The following is a 17,612-nucleotide window of genomic DNA, read 5'->3' as shown; positions in this document are numbered from 1 at the left end:
AGAACCCAGCATTTTCCTTCACTGAACTTCATGCCATTGATGATTGCTCAATGCTGCAATTTATCTAGATCGCTCTGCAAGGCCTCTCATCCCTCCAGGAAGCCAACAGCACCTCCCAGTTCAGTGTTGTCACCGAACTTGCTGAGGACGCGTTCCACTCCTGTATCCTGCTCACTGATAAAAATGTTGGCCCTAGGACTGAGCCCTGGGGCCCCTTGCTGGTAGCCATCTGCCAGCCAGGTGTAGCCCCGTTTACTATTAAATGACACTGAACACATGAGGGTGTTGGTTTCATCACAGCTCAGAGCAAGAATGGCAATTACTGATCAGCATCAAGGCTGGCTCCGACGATGCCCAGTGACCATCCGGCCAGCAGAGCCCCGCGCAGCCTCAGAGCTCCAAGCACAAACACTGCACTGAGGCAGGCAGCCCAAAAAGCTCTCATTTCAGAGAGGTGATGCAGGGAATATTTGGAACTGGTCAGGAAATGGGAATAAATTTGGGATTGTTTCTGTACTTGATTGGAAAAAGGCCTACAGAAGGAAAAAAAATGCACCTTGAAACGTTTGAAGCCTGTGCTGTGTTCCTGGATCTTTGCCCTCAAGTGCTTCTACTGTGAGTTTTACTCACTCTTTTTTGGTAAAACAATAGTAGGTGGAGTAGTTGCTTCATTTTATGAGGATGTGATTGTACGTCATGGGTTAAACTGCTGCAGAGGAAAACCAGCCTCCTCCCCTCCAGCATGGCTGTGGCAAGATCAGAATGAACACGATAAACCCAACGCCTGAGAGGTGAGTTTTGGAAGGAAATGTGGCAATGAAAAACAAACTTCCTGAGGCTGCACAACACTTTACCTCCACCCAGCTCTGAGACAGCTGTGGCTGGAGTGGAGCTTCTGTGCTAACGGGTTCCTGTTACAGGTTTCCACAGCGAGAGTTCCTCTGTTTGAGCCGGCTGCCGCAGGCTGTCCGAGACACAGGCACCTCAGCCACACGGCTGAATCGAGCCCTTCCCGGCTGGGAAACCAGCGCTGAGCTGGGGCAGGACTCAGAACTGAACCGAGTTTGTCTCAGCACCTCAAAGTCACGTAATGTGAAGCCACAAAACAGAGGATCTGATCCTGCTGTGGCTCCAGGGGACCGCCGTACCAAGGAGTGCACGGCTCCCACCTCTTGCCCACACGCTCGTGTCCGACCCAGCACGCAGGCAGCTGGCGGCCTGGGCGTGCGCCCACCGCTCTGGCGTGCTCTGCAGGCCCCCGGGGATGACGGACCAACAGGGAGATGCGGAGATCTGCATCCTGCCTCACCCTAGAGCTGTGTGGTGTCCTGATGCTGACCTGTCTCTGGACCAAGGGGTCTAAAAGCTTCCTTTCAGCAGGGAACAGAGTTCAGGCCTCTCTTCTCAAAGAGCTGGGATCATACTGCTGGTAGTACTGCTGACTGTTCGGTCAGCGCAGCCGGGCAGGTCTCGAGTCCACGTCTTTCTTCCAGAGGAGGGGATTCGTGCTGGCACTCCCCACCACCCGAGGAGCACTCGGTGCCCTCAGGAGGGAGGCTCTCCCTGCTTCTCCTGATAAAGATCTGCTTTCCCCTGTCCTGCTGGCTTGCGCTGTGTGCTTGTAGGTCGCCTGCTGGACGCATCCTGAGGATCCTCGCAGCACAGTGGTGCCAGGCTGCCCAGCTGGCAGCGGTCCTGGAGCAAGTGGAGAGCTGTCAGGCTTGAGGAATGTTCCTGGCCAAAAAGCAGGGGAAACCATGAGAGCGAGGTGGAGGCCTTGAGTCACGGACTGAGCTGCACAGAGCTGTCTTAATCCTGCCAGGGACAAAAGGGCCTGTGCTGCTCTGCGACGCCGGCTCTGAATGCCTCTGGGCTACAGTGTAAGTCGTGAGCATCTTCCCTGTTTCGCGGGTGGTTCTTGTGGGATCTGGTCTGTAAGGAGAAAATACAGGTGGAAGAGTCTAATCCTCCACTGCCTGGCTGTTTTGCATCACAATACTTTATGCTAACTTTCTGACTCCGAGTACTGCTCCCTCAGCTGTCCTGGGGCAACTTTTTGCAAGGCAGTGTCATAAACAAGACGGCCAAAATAGCCCAGGCTAAAAATACCTCTTCATTCCCTTCTTTTGGATGGAATTACAGTGAATTCCTTGACCCAGAAAAATCTGCAGAACTGCTGCTCATTAGAAGAGAGAGACTGCTTTCCTGCAAGCTCTAGGACGTCGCCCTGCCCCAGCACCACAGCAGCGCCCTGGCAGATGGCACGAGAGGAAGGCGACCGTAGTCACCGCGCAGAATGACTCTTTCTTCCTTTGGTTTCCTCTCATGTTGAGCTTCTTTTTCCTACTCTCTTGAGTTCAGTTGCAGTCAACCCACACAGCCTTTATACATTTTCAGAGGGCCACCAGCTTAGTGTGCAACTGGGCAACTCAAGACCCATTCTCATCCTGAAGAAAAAGGGTTCTTGGTTAAAAAGACCTGAATCCATATTTGAAGTCATTCTCCACTCTCCCTTCCCTGTTGTGGTGGGGGAATTGCCCTGGTTCAAGTTTTTTTTCCCGCTTCTGAGGAACCTGCTCTGTTCAGAGATTAGAAACAGCTGGCTCCAGCTGTAGTGTCATGGAAATGGCCAAAGAAAGGCAGGGCCAGTGCATCAGCCGTGAAAAATGCATGCGATACTGAGAGACGGACAGAAGCTGGCGTGTAGCAGGGACCAGGGATCTGAGCCGGTGTCCCCTGGAAGGTGCAGAGGAAAGGAGGCAGAAACGCTGACGAGAGCAGAAGATGACTCAGTGGCTGGAACGGGGAGGCTGCAGGAGAAATACTGACTCCTCCGTGGGTAGATCACAGCTTTAACTTCAGCTCTTTCAGCAGCTGCTGCCGCTGCTGAGCCATGTGCAGGCAGCAGCAGCCTGCCTCCCACCAGAAGAAGCATGCCACTATTTCTGTGCCTTATTCAGCTGGCTTTCCAGACACTAACTGGGAAAACAGGGTAACAATAGTGGGTGTTTTGGGGGATGCAGCCGTCACAGATAACCAGGAAAAGGAGTTAGAGCCATTCCTGAAACTGCTCCTTCCATCTGCTGGGATGCTGTTTGGCTTGGAGGGGACAGCAGACCCCCTGTGTCCCTCAGTGCCACCTCCCCTTCTCCTCATGCCTTCATTTCCACAGCACAGGGTGGGAGACCATCACCATCGACCCCCTCCTCTGCATCAGGGTCGGGACCTTTGCAGTGCTGCAGCCCCACGTACCCCCGTGCCCCTCCTGTGCTGGGTCGTGGGTGGAGAAGGCACCAGGGTGCTCCAGCAGCGTGGCTCAGGCAGGGCTTGGGGGAGCCTGGCACAAAACCACGTCCCCACAGCCAGCCCAGCTGGCCCCCAGCTCCCACTGAGCAGGGAGCGATGCCTCCCGTCCCCCTGGCTGCACAAGGGAGTGGGGCGAGCTGTCTGGGGAGGGGTTGTGTGGCCACAGCCACCCAAGGTCCCATGGGTCTCACTGCAGCAGGTCCCATGGGTCCCACTGCAGCAGGTCCCATGGGTCCCACTGCAGCAGGTCCTGTGGGTCTCACTGCAGCAGGTCCCATAGGTCTCACCACAGCAGGTCCCGTGGGTCCCATCGCAGCAGGTCCCATGGGTCCCACTGCAGCAGGTCCTGTGGGTCTCACTGCAGCAGGTCCCATGTGTCCCACTGCAGCAGGTCCCATGGGTCCCATAGCAGCAGGTCCCATGTGTCCCACTGCAGCAGGTCCCATGGGTCCCACCACAGCAGGTCCCGTGGGTCCCATCGCAGCAGGTCCCATGGGTCCCACTGCAGCAGGTCCTGTGGGTCTCACTGCAGCAGGTCCCATGTGTCCCACTGCAGCAGGTCCCATGGGTCCCATAGCAGCAGGTCCCATGTGTCCCACTGCAGCAGGTCCCATGGGTCCCACCACAGCAGGTCCCGTGGGTCCCATCGCAGCAGGTCCCATGGGTCCCACTGCCAGGTCCTGTGGGTCTCACTGCAGCAGGTCCCATGGGTGTGGGTCCCACCACAGCAGGTCCCAGGTCCCGTTGGGTCCCATCGCAGCAGGTCCCATGGGTCCCATCGCAGCAGGTCCCGCCGTGTGCCGGGGCGGAGCTGCACCTGGCACAGGTGAGCTTGGCCGCCCGGCCCTGCCTCCTGAGCAGGAAATGCCGGGCACCGGGCACCTCGACACGCCGGGGCTCCCGGCCCCCAGCGCACCGCCGGAGCCCACGGTAGGACCAGGGCCCTGGGGAACGTCCCTGACCTGCCCCGGGGTCCTGGTGCTGGGGACCTGCCGGGTGCGGGTCGCTGCCCCCAGCCCGCTCACAGCCGCATCCCCTGCGAGGTGTGGTGGGAGCAGTGCTGGGGATACCCGGATCCCACGGGGGGCTCCGCAGCACGTTGTCCCTTAGACGCCGCAGCCCAGAGGCCACGGTGATGGCAAGCCTTTGGGTCTCAGCGCGGCTGGGATCCCCGTGCAATCCCTCCGCGGTCAGGCAGTGCCGGGCGAAGCTCCGGTGCCCCTCGTCCATCCCCGACGGGCAGACACCTCGTCTCGGCAGGGCGGCTGGGATTTCTCATGGTGCACACCGTGGCCAGAGCCCGGCATCGCCTTGGGCGCAGGGCAGGTCTCCCACCCGCCTGGGGAGGCTGTGCCCGGTGCGGGCAGCTCTCCTCTCCCAGGGCTGAGGCTTTGCAGAGGACGGAGCAGCTCTGTGAAGGGCTGAGATGCCCCCACTGCTTTCCCTTGCCCTGGGGCGTTCACCCGACGGCTCGTGCTGCAGCCAGAGGCAAGCGGCTCTGCTGGGCGCTGCCTGCGAGCCCGTGCTGCCCGGCTCCCTTCTGGGGAGCAGAGGGAGCGGGATGGGCAAAGTGAGGGGGTCGCAGCTCCCCGCTGACCCCCAGCAGCGTGGGGCACGTCAGCGCTGGGGGAGATGGGGCTGGGGGTGACCATGCTGCCTCGGCACCTTCCTGCCGCGCTCCCCGAGCCCCCGGCTCGCACGGGGCAGCGCTGGGCAGGGTGAGGAGGCTGGGAGCAGGTCCCACGGGGCCGGCGGGCGCTCAGGGTGCTCCCAGGGCAGCTGCAGTGCCTGCGGCACGCGATGGGAACTGGGGGCAGGGACAGCCGCGTTAACGGCCCTGTCCGTGGCTGGGACATGGGCACTTTGGGCACGTGAACGAGAAGGGCAAGAGCAGCGCCGTGGGAGCAGGAAAGCCCCGGGAGCCCTGTGGCAGCCCGAGCTGCAGGCAGCATTTTGAGTCCCCGTCCATCCCCTCACCTTTCAGAGAAGGTGCCGCGCATTCATCGCCTGCCGTGTTTGAAGCAGCAGGGAGGCAGGAGGGGTGGCCCCTTTTTTGTAGAGTCAGCCACTTTCCCATCGCCCTGGGCGATGAGGGACGAGGACCCCGGCTGCGGGAATCCCCAGGAGATGTCAGCCGCAGCAGGGCTGCAAGGCCCGTGCCCAGGCTGGCTGTTGTAAACACACGGGGAATTTTGTGCTGCGCTTCCCGCTGGCCCTGGCGGGGCGGCTGGCTTTGACACGGCGCCAGGCAAGAGGCAGAGCCCGCTCGGGCGGCCCTGCCCCGGTGGCACAGCTAATCTGCAGTTTGTTTCAATCACGCACAGATAGTCAGCGCTGATATCTGCTATCTCGTGGGCAGGAGCCCGGGGAGGCTCTGCCTGGTTTCTGGAAGACACGAGCTCACCTGGGTGCAGGCGCTGCCAGGAACGGGCACCTGGAGGAAGCTGCGCTGTGCCCACGGACTTTGCACAGGAGCAGACACCCCCTGCCGCGGGGCCGGGAGCGCCTTGCAGAGCCCGTTGTCCCTGAGCAGCCCCAAAACGCCCGTGTCTCAGGGCACTCCGTGGCATTTCCCCGCAGAGCAGCCCCAGCAGCACCGGCTGCTGCTCGGGCCCGCCGCAGACACGGCCCCTCCCGGGCACGGGAGGACAACGGGACGCGGCTGAGGCAGGGGCTGGGGTGCGTGGTGTCTGCAGCCTCTGGGGACTGCAGAGCTGGAGGAGGGAGCGCTCCCATGCAGCTGGGTTTGCAGACTACTTTCCCATCCCGTTGATTGAGAGGGGGTGGTGTGAGCTGAGGAGAAGGGTGTCGTGCACGACACGGTGACATCGGGCCACCCCCTCCAGCCTGGGCAGGGACACAGCCCCACTGAGGGGGTTTGCACAGCCCTGGGCCCGTTTCTGCAGCGCCGACACCCCAGGCGGCCCGTCCCTTGGCTCGTGCCGTGCATGAGATCAGAGCTGATCTTCTCAGAGGGCCCCTCCGGCTCTGTGGTCGGTGAATCACGGCGCTGCTTCGGCACTGAGCATCGCCGCTCTCCTGCGAGCGCTGCTCCCCCGCGGTGTCCCGCGGACAGGGCTCACTGAGTCACGGCACCTCCTCTGTCCCGTGCCGGCTCTGCGCTCTTGTGATGACAGCAGCCGCCTGCATCTGGTGTGGTACCGATAGGAAATTAAAAAACTGGCTCCTGCCCCCCCAGCCCTTGTCCTGCCCAGAGCTGCCTCTGCTGGGGTCCGGGTGGGATGCGTTGTCCTGGGCACGCGCCCCGGGTCCTGTGTGCACGGGGCAGCCCCTGCAGCCCTCCTCCACCAGCACAGGGCTCGGTGCCACTGGTCCTGTGCTGAGACGGGGCTGGGTGCAAGACAGGGCGTCTTCCTCACCCCATCGCCCTCATCTTCCTCTCCTCTGGGGGCAGCAGGGTCAGAGCAGGTGAAGGGAGGGCTCGGCTGGCTCCATGCAACCACTTCGCTGCTTGGGGGCTGGCTAAAGCAGCTCGGGGTGTCCGGCGTGGGTGTCCGGGCCCTGCAGGCTGCTGGTAACGCGGGCTGGGCTGGGATGTGCGCCTGGGGCTGGGAGATGGGATTTGGGATTTGGGAACCCCTCGCTGGGGGCGAGCACCAGCTGCTGACCTTCTGCTGCGGGTGGCTCTGCTGGACCAGCCCCCGGCAGGGCTTTCGGACGCCCCCGGCCCTGCGCCTGGCGGCTGCAGGCTGGGGAGGGCAGGGAGCTCTGTGCGGGACCCCCCCCATGCCCCATGTGGGGGCACCAGGGGCTCCTGCGGCGTGCGTCCTGTGGGACCCCAGAGCACCTTCAGGAACCCGAGTGAGAGCCTGGCCGTGGGCCCTGCCGAGGAGCCTCGTGGGGTCTGCAGACCACGGCCAGTGGTCCCTGACACCTTGCTCCCCTCCGCAGGTGAACATCTTCCAGGCGGGGGGCCCGATCGCCGGCCAGCCCTGGCCAGAGTCCCCAGCCCCACCTGAGAGCCCGGCCCCGGCCCCCGGCCCTCCCCGGGAGACGTGGGCCGGGAGGTACGAGTTCCTGCTGTCCTGCCTGGGCTACTGCGTGGGGCTGGGCAACGTCTGGCGCTTCCCCTACCTGTGCTACCGCAACGGAGGAGGTGGGTGCTGCGTGGGGCCGGAACATGGGCGCTGGGGGGGGGACGGCGTGCCGGGGCCAGGGGCTGCGCTCCCCGGGGGGAGCACGCGTGTGCCAGCGGTCTCTGGGCCTTGTGCATCCCGCTGCGAGGTGAAGGATGCTTTGTGGGTGCAAGACGTCCCCCTGGGAGCGTTGGGTGGCAGGGGCTGGTACGCCGCCACCTCCTGCCCGCAGCCCCAGCTGGCCCCAGCTCAGGGGGACGGTGCTGCGGGTGCCCACCCGTCCCGCTCGCCGCAGCGCCGTCCCCGCTCCGGCCGCACCATCCCAGCCGGGCTGGCAGCCAAGCAGGGGGAATGATGGTGAGGCGCTGCTGGGGCAGGACAAAGTGCAGGCGGGCTCAGCACGCAGCCCTGCCTGCTGCTAACGCCCCAGGACGCGGTGCTGCCCCGAAAGAAACCTCCCCAAAGACTGCTCGTGAGCCCCTCGCTGCTGCTGCCGCTCTGACGTCTCCAGATCGTTCCTCCTGCGCCCGGACCAAGGCCCCGCTCTCCGTGTCCTGCCCTTGCTGGCACTGCCGTGCCTCTGGGCACGCTGTGCTGCCTCCTGCCATCTCCCCGTGCGGAGGGCCGCGCCGCCCCGCTGACAGAGGCCCCGCGAGCGCCCATCCTGCCCGGCCCCGTGGCCTCTGCCCCCGGCCCCAGCCGCCCCCAGCACGCAGGTGTCCCCGGCCGGCCCCGCACCGGCCGTCCCTGCCCACCCTGTGGTGCTGCGCGGGTCTGGGGACGTGCCAGCACCTCGGCAGGACAGGACTCACCAGGGCTGAGCTTTGCACCTTGCCTCATGCCAGGAGGAATTTGGCCTTTGGGGCTGGGCTCTGGGTGCTGCTGGCGGCGGGGCCACTCGCTGTGCTGCGGGGCACAGGTGTGGGGCTCACTGCGGGTGGAAGCGTCTCGTCCCTCCCCTCCTGCAGCCCCAAATCCCAAATGTCCCCGTGCAGGAGGTGCAGGGGGAAGGAGAAGCGAGGTGCCGCAGCCGGGCGCTCCCTGGGGCTGGGGAAGGCGGCGGCGCAGGGACAGGCTCTGCTGCTGGAGCCCTGCGTCCCCCCGGACCCTCCTTCGGGGCGAGGGCAGTGGGTGAGCGCGCCGCTGGATGTCACTGCCGCCCGCGCTGCGGCCACGAGGCCCCTGGGCATGGACAGGGGCTGCCTGTGGGCATGGCCCGGGGCAGAGCTGGGGGAGAGCTGCAGAGCGGCTGGGATCAGCAATGCCTGCACCAGAGCCTGGCGGCACCGTGCCGTGGGCTTGGGCTGCATCTGGCTGCCAGCTGGGGGGTGCCAGCTCCAGCCCTGGGAAGTGTCCCTGTCCAGCACAAACCTGGCCTGGCTGAGGCTGCAGCAGGCAGGATTTCCTTCACTGTGACGGTGGTTGGTGAGACAAGCTCTGTAAAGGAAATTGGAGATAGTGAATCATAGAATCACCAAATGGTCTGGGTTGGAAGGGGCCCTAATGCCCACCCAAATCCCCCCTGCCCTGGTCAGGACCCCCTGCCCCCAGCCCAGGCTGCCCCCAGCCCCCCCAGCCTGGCCTTGGGCACTGCCAGGGCTGGGGCACCCCCAGCTTCTGGGGGCAGCCTGGGCCAGGGCCTCAGCGCCCCCAGAGGGAAGAATTTCTTCCCAGTGCCTCCCCTCACCCTGCCCCCTTTCAGTTGCAAGCCGGTACCCCTAGTCCTGTTACCACACCCCCGATAAAGAATCGCCAGAGGAAGCGTTGGGACCCGCTGCAGGCACATCCCACAGCCCTGGGCATCGCTGCAGCACCCACGGCTGCGTCTCCACCGCCCACCCACTTCAGTCCCGCTGGCTCCTGGCTCGGGTCCCTGCTGTGGGGCTCGTGGGGCTGACGAGGACAGCCTGTGGGACGGAGCCAGCAGCCCCCGGGGGGGGTTCCCTGCTCCCTGCCCAGACACGTGTCCTTGCTGCGGGTGCGGGACCACACGCCTGCCCTCCACGGAGGTGCTGGACCCCGGCGCAGTGCCCACCGCGCCCCTGACCCGCTGCCCCTCTCCTCCCACCAGGCGTCTTCCTCATCCCCTACTTCATCATGCTGTTCCTCACGGGGCTGCCCCTCTTCCTGATGGAGCTGAGCCTGGGGCAGTACGGGGCCGCAGGGCCCATCACCGTCTGGAAGTGCTGCCCCATCCTGCGAGGTAGGGCCGGGGCTGGGGGCGCCTCTCCCCGTGCCCCCCGCAGCCCCCGGGCAGGTCCCTGCCCCCCGCAGCCCCTCGGGCCCGTGCTGAGGCAGCGCCTCTCTCCCGGCGCAGGCGTTGGCGTGGGGATGCTGATCGTGTCCTCCCTGGTGTCCCTCTACTACAACGTCATCATCGCCTGGACTTTCTACTACCTGGGCTCGTCCTTCCAGAGCCCCCTGCCCTGGTCCTGCGATGCCCCCCGGAACGCGGAGCTCTGCCGGGTCGGTGTCCCCGGGGCCACGGTGCCCGGGCTGGGACTGCGGGGCCGGACGCTGCAGGGGGCCCGGGGGGGCTCCCCTGGGGGCAAACTTTGCCTGCAGCAGAAGAGGAGGGGGCCGACGGGTCAGGCTGGGGCTGGGCCGGGGCCGGGAGGGGCGGCGGGGAGGATGATGGCGATGGTGATGATGGTTTGTTGCAGAACGCATCGGGGAGCACCACCCACGTCAGCGCCAGCGAGGCTTTCTGGAAGTAAGTTGGGGGGGGGGGGGGGCCGCTGTGCCCAGGCAGCGCCCGTGGCCCCATCTCCCCTGGGCCGGGGCTGAGCCCCATGGGCAGCAGCCGGTGGTGCCGGAGGCTTTGTGAACGGTGGAGGGGTGGCTGAGGACACTGCAGCGGAGGCGAGAGTGCCCTGCAGCACGGGGACTCCTGGGACCGGTGCCGCCCGCTGCATCCCCTGTCCCGCTGACCTGTGTCCCCACGTCCCCGTGCCGCAGAGAGCAGGTGCTGGGGGTGACGCACAGCTCCGGCCTCGGGGACCCCGGCCCCGTGCAGTGGCCCCTCGCCCTGTGCCTGCTGGCGGCCTGGATCGTGGTCTTCCTCTGCATGATGAAGGGCATCCGCAGCTCGGGCAAGGTGAGCCGCGTGCAGCTGGGGCTCGGGGGTGCCGCGGGGGCTTAGGGCTGCCGCGCGGGCAGAGCAGGGCCGAGCCGTGCCGTGCCCCGTGCAGGTGGTATACTTCACGGCCACCTTCCCCTACCTGGTCATCCTCATCCTCATCATCCGGGGGGCCACGCTGAGCGGCTCCCTCGACGGCGTCCGCTTCTACCTCTCCTCCGACTGGAGCAAGCTGCGGAGCGCGCAGGTAACCCCACGCTGGGGCTGGGGGCCCCGACGCCTGCGGTCGTCCCTGGGGGGGGGCGGTGGGGCCGGGCTGGGGACCCCTGCAGCCTCCCCTGCCCTCGTGCCCCCAGGTGTGGAGCGACGCGGCCTCGCAGATCTTCTACTCCCTGGGCATCGGCTTTGGGGGGCTGCTCTCCATGGCATCCTACAACAAATTTGACAACAACGTCATCCGGTGAGCTTGGGGCAGGCGCTGGGGGACGTGGGCTGGTGGGGCACAGCTGCAGCTGGGGGGGGAGGAGGGCGATGGGGAGATCCAGTCCACGGGAATGTGTGGACCTGTCCGGATGCTCCTGGGTCCATCCCTGCCCCATGGACGTGGGGTTGTGATGCCCTCCCTGGCAGGGATACCTTGGTCATCGCCCTCGGCAACTGCTGCACCAGCTTCTTCGCCGGCTTCGCCATCTTCTCGGTGCTGGGGCACATGGCCTTGAAGAAAGGCGTCCCCGTGGGCAGCGTCGCCGACTCAGGTATGGGTTTGGGGAGGGGGGGGGCACGTGTGCCATGCCAAGGGACATCCCAGTGCAGCTGAGCTCACGCCCAGCCTGGTTACCTGTTTGCTGGGCTTGGCCCCTGCCACCACGGTTGTCCTTCATGCTTCCCCTCGTCCCCCTCACTCAGGTCCCGGGCTGGCGTTTGTGGCATACCCCGAAGCGCTCTCCCTGCTGCCTGGCTCCCCGTTCTGGTCCATCCTCTTCTTCCTGATGCTCTTCACGCTCGGAGTGGACACTATGGTGATTGTCACCCTGAGCAGCCCCAAGTCCTGCCCTGTGCCTGGCCTTGGGGTGCCAGGTACACCCTGTCCTGGGCACGCAGACCGCACAATGTGCAGAGAGTGGGAGCACGAGGCCAGGGCCGGGGCCAGGGTTATGGAGGCTCCTTGTGCGGGGCTGTTCCTGGGGCAGCCACGTCCCATGGGGGAGGCTGCCCCCTGGGCGGTGGGCAGGGATGGAGCCGCGTACCGCTGGCACTGGGCTCCCCCCGTGACCCTGGTGTCACAGGGGCAGGGATGCACGTGGGGACCGTGCCCTGCAAAGTCCCCTCCATGGGGTCTATCCTGGTGGAGCAGGGGCCGTGACATCCCCCTCCCACCGACATTCCCCATCCCCTAGTTTGGGAACATCGAGGGCATCACCACAGCCATCCTGGACGAGTTCCCGGCCCTGCGTGTGTGGAGGAGGAAGACGCTGTTCCTGGGCGTGCTCTGCATCTCCTTCTACCTGCTGGGGCTCCTCCTGATCACCCAGGTTCGTTGGGCCCCGGCACCCCCATCCTGCAGCACCCAGCACCCTCGGGTGACACCAGGGTGGAGGCTGGGGACTGGCCTCCTCTCCTCTTGGGCCTCTGCACGTGTCCCAGGGCAGGAGGACAGAGGCCAACGTGTGCCTTGGCACGGGCGGTGGCCCTGGCCGCAGGTGCCGACCCTGTCCCTCACCACCTCGCAGGGAGGCATCTTCTGGTTCACCCTCATTGACACGTACAGCACCGGCTTTGGGCTGGTGATCATCACCCTCTTCATGTGCCTCGGCATCTCCTTCTGCTACGGTGAGCGGGGCTGGGGCTCGCTGGAGCCGGCTCTGGTGCGCGGTGGGGTGCTCCAGCCCTGGGGCAGTGCCGCGGGGTGGTCACACCTGCGTCTCCTCCGTGCGCCTGCAGGCATCGACCAGTTCTGCCAGGACATCAGGGACATGATCTGCCGGTGCCCACCCTGGTGCAGCCACATGCTGGGCTACTTCAAGGTGTGCTGGGTCTTCTTCACGCCCTGTCTGCTGCTGGTAAGCATCGGGCGCTTGCCTGAGGCCGAGGGTTGAGGGGGGGACGAGCTCCTCTCCCTGCCTTTCCTCCCAGGAGCAGCTCCTGCTGTACATTTGGAGCGGGGTTGCCCCAGTCCCAGTGTCCTGGGCCCCTTGGTGGCTGCCGGAGGCGGCTTGGGGTGGCCCCGGCCTGGGTCCCTGTGGTGCTGCGCCATCCCCTCACTCCTGCCCACGCTGCCCTTGCAGTTCACGCTCATCTACACCTTCCTGGACATGTACGGCGTGCCCCTGCGCTACGGCTCCTACGTGTACCCGGCCTGGGGCACGAGCCTGGGCGTCTGCATGGGCGTCCTCACCTGCCTGCAGATCCCGCTCTGGGCCACCGTGGCCCTGTGCCGCGAGTCGGGGACGCTGAGCGACGTGAGTGTGCGAGGGGAGCAGGGGCACGGGGGCGGGGACGGGGATGGGGTCACAGACGGGATGGGGACAGGAAGGGAGCGGGCAGCAACAGACTGGAGGCGATGCTCTTCCATCCCCAAGAGAGAAAAAGGGCTGAAGCCACGGGGCCTGGAGGAAAGGTGGGGTCTGAGCCCCTCGGTGGCCGTGCCTGCGGCTGTCCCCTTCCCGCAGTGACACTGCCCTGTGCCCTGGGGGGGCTCAGGGCAGCCCCTGCTCACCCTTGCCCACCTGCAGCGCATCCAGAAAGCCACCCAGCCCCTGAACTCCTGGAGGACGGCCAGCGCCCGGGATGTGTCCGCGGAAGTCATCAACGTGCCGTTCACCATCACCCTGACCAGCAGCGACTTCAGCGCGCAGCCCGACAGCAACACCTAAGCTGATGCCAGTCCCAGAGACGGGACCCGCCGGTGATGGGGACGCCCGGCCCGGGGCTGGCTGCTGGTGCACGAGGCTCCCCTTGCGCCATCACACGGTCCCGGAGGACATTAACCACTGATCCCAGCACGTTTTAATTCTCTTTCCTGGAAATGTTCTACATGCTCCAAAAAGTGTTTCTAAGGGACTCTCCGTGAGCAGCAGCGGCTGCCTGGGCTGCGCTGCAGCCCTTTGCCCACCTCTGGGTAGTTGTCGTGTCCCGTCAGAGGCTTTGGGGGCAGCTGCGTATGTCCCTGGCCCTGACCCAGCGCTGTCCCGGGGGGGCAGGCTGGCGGCATCGCCCCTGCCAGTGGCAGCCACCTTGGGCGGGGGCCAGCTCTCCAAGCCCAGTGGTGCTGGGAACGGCTCGCTGACCCCAGGGGGGCTGGCACGGCCAGGGGCAGCTCCCTGTGCACCATCCCGAGCCGGGGGCAGGGCAAGCCCTGGGTGGTTTTGGAGCCTCAGGGGGCTGCGAGCACACAAATGTGTTTGCTTCTGCTGCAATAAACTGTTCTCCAGACCACCACCGATGGGCACTGCTGGATGGGCCACGGGGATGAGCCCACGCATGCTGGTGCCTGCAGAGCTGCAGGGACCCATCCCACGGGGCCTCATCCTGCTGCTGCCCCTCGGGGCGCAGTGCCGGGCTGCCGGGGGGCGCAGGGTGTTGGCGTCCCGCTGGCTTTGGCTGCACAAGCAGAGGGTGTGAGCGGGGTGAGGTGTTGGCAAGGGCTGAGCAACGGCCAGGACGTGCCCGTCCCTTCGCTGCCTCGGAGGTTGCCCGGGGCCAGGCCAGCAGCTGGGCAAGCCGAGGGCTCCAGGGAGATTTTCTTAACCCCGGTCCCAGTGTCCGTCTGTCCTTCCTGCGAGCCTCTCCAGCCTCGTACCGGGACAGCCGCCCTCTCCCTGCTCCTGCTGGGCTCCGCAGCTGTGCTGGCAGGACGAGGCCGTCCCTGCAGCAGCGTTACTGGGGCAGCCCCAGCGGCTCGTACCATGGCCTGGAGGGAGAGGGCTCTGCGCGCGCAGCACCGGGACCGCAGGGCCCAGGCACCGAGGGGCAGGGCTGGGGAGCTGGGCTGGCTGCCGGGGGCACGGCCCCGGGGAGGCCGCTGTCTGCGGGCACCCCCTGCCCCGACCCTCCCAGCGGGGACCCCCACGTCTGTGGGCGGGTGAAGAACACAGCAGGCAGCTGCTCGTAAAATATACTACATGCTTTATTGGATTTAAAAGTTTTATGAAATGACAAAAAAAAAAAAATCAAGAGTTGGCAGACGCGTCAACAGTTGCCGCTCAGTGGATCTCCAACCCCTTCTCCAGAAAGCATCCGCAGGTCTCCGCCACCGCGAGCAGCGCCGCCGGCCCCGGCTCCAGCCCGCAGCCCCCGCTGGCAGCGCGCCCCGGGGGGGCTCCTTGAGGCCTCCCCGGCCCTCCCGGGGGTCCAGCACCGCTCCCCGGTCGGCTCCGGCCGAGGCGGCGACAACGCCGACGGCGGGGGAAGAGCAGCGCCCCGTCCGCCGCCCCCGCTGCCGGGACCCCGTCCCCGCGCCCGGGAGCAGCCGCGGGGAAGTGCAGGCACTTAGTCATTTAGAGGAATTTTTCACTTATCTCAAAGCAACAGTGTAATTGTCTAACTACCACCTACAAAACGAAAAACACCTTTATAGCCCTTCCTGTATTGTCAACATACACGTATATATTACTCTGGCATAAAGCAAGGCCCCGAGGGGCTGTTCGCATCCCGCCCTGCCTCCCTCCCTGCCCCTCGCGGATGTGCACCTGCCTCTGCCGTCAGCAGGTGAGTCCCGGGTCGGCCTCGGGGTAGCAGCTGCCTCCCAGGACGGTGCCGGCCGGCGGCCAGGGCCAGCGGCTCGCTGTGGACGGGGTGGCAGGAGCGGGACCTGGGCTTGGTGGAGCTCCGGCCACGTCCCTCGGGCCGGGGCTGGGGCTGGGGCTGGAGGGAGCAGACCCGGCCCCGGGACGGAGCAGGGCTCAGCCCGGGACAGGGGCGGGGGCCTCCCCTTAGCAGCTGCGCTGGGGAAGGTGCCTGGGAGGCATCCTCCAAGCTGCAGGATGAGACCCGCAGACTCCCAGGGAGGACAGGGGAGCAGCCCGGCCCCGGGGCAGCAGCTCGGCCCCAGCCGGCACCCGCTGTGGGCACGCACCGGCGGTGGGCCCCGGGCAGTACCCAGGGGTCAGGCAGAGCCCGGCCTCGGCTCCAGCGAGCACAGCCTCAAGGCATGGAGGCTGCTGCCAACTGGTCCCGGTGAGCACCCTCCACCCACCCCAGCCTGCCCCATCCCCGAGGGCAGAGCCCCGGGCACGCACCCAGCCCCCCGGGCACGCACCCAGCCCCACGCACCCAGCCCCACGCACCCAAGGCCCGGCTGGAGGCAGCCTCCCAGCTTGGTCGTGCCCTGCGCCCTCCCTCCGGGCTTGCCCTGGGGACGGGTGCCGTGGCCGCGTGTTTGCACGGCGCCTTGCACAGAGGTGGCAGCGGGGGCTGGCTCTGCCCCGACGCCCCTTGGGGACGGCCCTTCCCTGGTGCTCCCTCCGCCAGGCTTCCCACGGGACACGGCCGCGCTCCTCACCCTGCCGAGCGCCGGCTGGGGCCTGGCCCTGGCCCTGCTCCCCCAGGCAGGGAAGCAAAGCCAGGGGCAGGCGGGGGCTCCTCTGCCCCGGATCCAACCCCCGCACCACGTATGGATGCTGCCGGTGCCACGCATCCGGCGGGGGGAACGCTGCCCAGGGCGGGAGGTGCGAGCACCCCGCGGGCGGCAGCTCCCCGGTGCGAGTGGGAGAAGCAGCAGCAGCACGCTCCTGGCCGCAGCGCCTGGATGCACGAGTACCAGCAGGGGCAGGGCCCTCCCTCGGGAGGTACTGTACTTGCTCTCGCTTATCAAGAGTGCACAAAGAGGGCTTCCCCTTCCCAACCGTCGTAGCGATGGGGGCCAGGGTGTAAGAAAAGTGACTCATAAAAAGGAGGAGAACTGCTGCGACGTTGGCCCAACCGCCGGCACCTGCGTCACCCCCTGCCCGGGCTGCCGGGGCTGCGGCAACCGGCGTGCACCACGGCAAGGCTCCCGCCACCCCAGCCTTCCAAACAGCCTGTGCAAAGGTTGGAAGAGGCAGAAGAAACGAGAAAAAAAAACAAAACAAAAACAATAATAAAAAATAAAAAAATAAAACCACATTGAAACCAAACCCAAATGCCGTGTGGCCGAGCGGAGGCAGGAGTAACTGGAAGCCATGCACAGCAAAGCCGGGGACTACAGAAATGGGAAGGGGGGAAAGGGTGGCTGCTGACTTCGGGGGAGCGGTCGTCTTCTTGGTTTCTCAGAGATCAGGAAATAAATAAGTGGAGGTGGCTCCTCCCGCCGCGGGTGCTGGGTGACACGACTCGAAGGGAGGGCGCCCGGGGGAGGACGGCGGGCGCTGCCGAGCGCCCGTGGGGGCCGGGAGGGGTGGCGCGGCGCTTCCCCGCCGCCAACGCCGCCCCCGGGCCCAGCGGGTTGCGTCCGTGCGTTTCCTCCTCCTCCTCCCTCCTCTCTCTACTTCTTGGGCTTCTTGAAGATCTTTAGGGGGAACTTCTTCTTGCTCTGGCCGAGGTCAACCTCGTCGCCCGTCAAGCTGCTGTCCTCGTCCCCCGGGCTCTTCTTGGCAGCCAGCTGCGGGATGCGGGTGCTCTTGGCGCTGTTGGGCCGGCAGTCAGAGATGGGGGAGGGGGTGTCGGGGTCGGTGGAGCTGGGGCTGTGCGACCGCGACGAATCCGAGTGGCTGTGCTTGCCGGCTGTCGGGTGGCTGATCTCCCCGAGGCTGGAGGCCTTCTCCATGCCGTGGTTCACCATCATCATCTTCTTCATCACCATGGGGCTCTCGGGCAGGCGCTCCGGCAGAGCCCCCAGCGCGGAGGCCTCCGCGTGCCGGCTGCCGCCGTTGGGGGTGGGCGCGCCGAGGGCAGGGTGCGCGGGGGCAGCCTCCTCGATGGACCTGGTCAGCAGGTTGGGGCGCGCAGCCAGCAGCTTGGGCGCCGCGCTGGGGATGCGCTGGTGGTCGCTCAGGTGCGGGATGCAGGACTCGGAGTCGCAGCGAGTTAAGTCTCTGGGGGTGGAGAAGGCGGAGGAGGAGAGCTCGTTAGCGCTGCTCGTTAGCGCTGCTCGCCCCGCGGACCCCCCCCCCCCCCCCCCCCGGCCCCCACACACACAGATGCAGCAGCTGAGG

The 17,612-nt window shown here is 66.0% G+C and overlaps 2 protein-coding genes across 9 annotated transcripts in view; one reads left to right on the top strand and one right to left on the bottom strand.

Annotated features, from left to right (window-relative positions):
- Window positions 1-728: 728 nt before the first annotated feature.
- On the top strand, window positions 729-13,920 carry LOC106048560 (sodium-dependent proline transporter-like). Of its 2 annotated transcripts, none has more exons than XM_066990133.1 (15): window positions 729-791; window positions 7,219-7,423; window positions 9,475-9,606; window positions 9,721-9,869; window positions 10,067-10,116; window positions 10,362-10,500; window positions 10,595-10,729; window positions 10,839-10,942; window positions 11,113-11,237; window positions 11,389-11,501; window positions 11,880-12,014; window positions 12,213-12,312; window positions 12,424-12,542; window positions 12,768-12,941; window positions 13,215-13,920. In XM_066990133.1, exons 3-15 carry the CDS (start codon window positions 9,501-9,503, stop codon window positions 13,353-13,355), a joined length of 1,590 nt encoding a protein of 529 aa, XP_066846234.1. In that variant the 5' UTR covers window positions 729-791; window positions 7,219-7,423; window positions 9,475-9,500; the 3' UTR covers window positions 13,356-13,920. The 2 variants fall into 2 exon arrangements, with proteins under 2 accessions (XP_066846234.1, XP_066846233.1); XM_066990132.1 differs by lacking the exon at window positions 729-791 and adding an exon at window positions 4,156-4,236.
- Window positions 13,921-14,590: 670 nt separating this feature from the next.
- The window catches only part of STIM1 (stromal interaction molecule 1), a 102,950-nt gene continuing 99,928 nt past the window's right edge, over window positions 14,591-17,612 (bottom strand). For 5 of the 7 annotated variants that reach the window (XM_066990125.1, XM_066990126.1, XM_066990127.1 and 2 more), the window contains one exon: window positions 14,591-17,492. In XM_066990125.1, coding sequence (XP_066846226.1) covers window positions 16,943-17,492 — 550 coding nt within the window. In that variant the 3' untranslated portion in view covers window positions 14,591-16,942. The remainder of the gene's footprint in view (window positions 17,493-17,612) is intronic. The other 2 variants (XM_066990130.1, XM_066990131.1) reach the window with 1 other exon arrangement.

Source organism: Anser cygnoides, chromosome 1 (genome assembly GCF_040182565.1).
Source record: "Anser cygnoides isolate HZ-2024a breed goose chromosome 1, Taihu_goose_T2T_genome, whole genome shotgun sequence".
Taxonomy (NCBI): Eukaryota; Metazoa; Chordata; class Aves; order Anseriformes; family Anatidae; genus Anser; species Anser cygnoides.
Note: the sequence above shows the minus strand (reverse complement) of the source record. Positions and strands in the feature narration are given on the sequence as shown.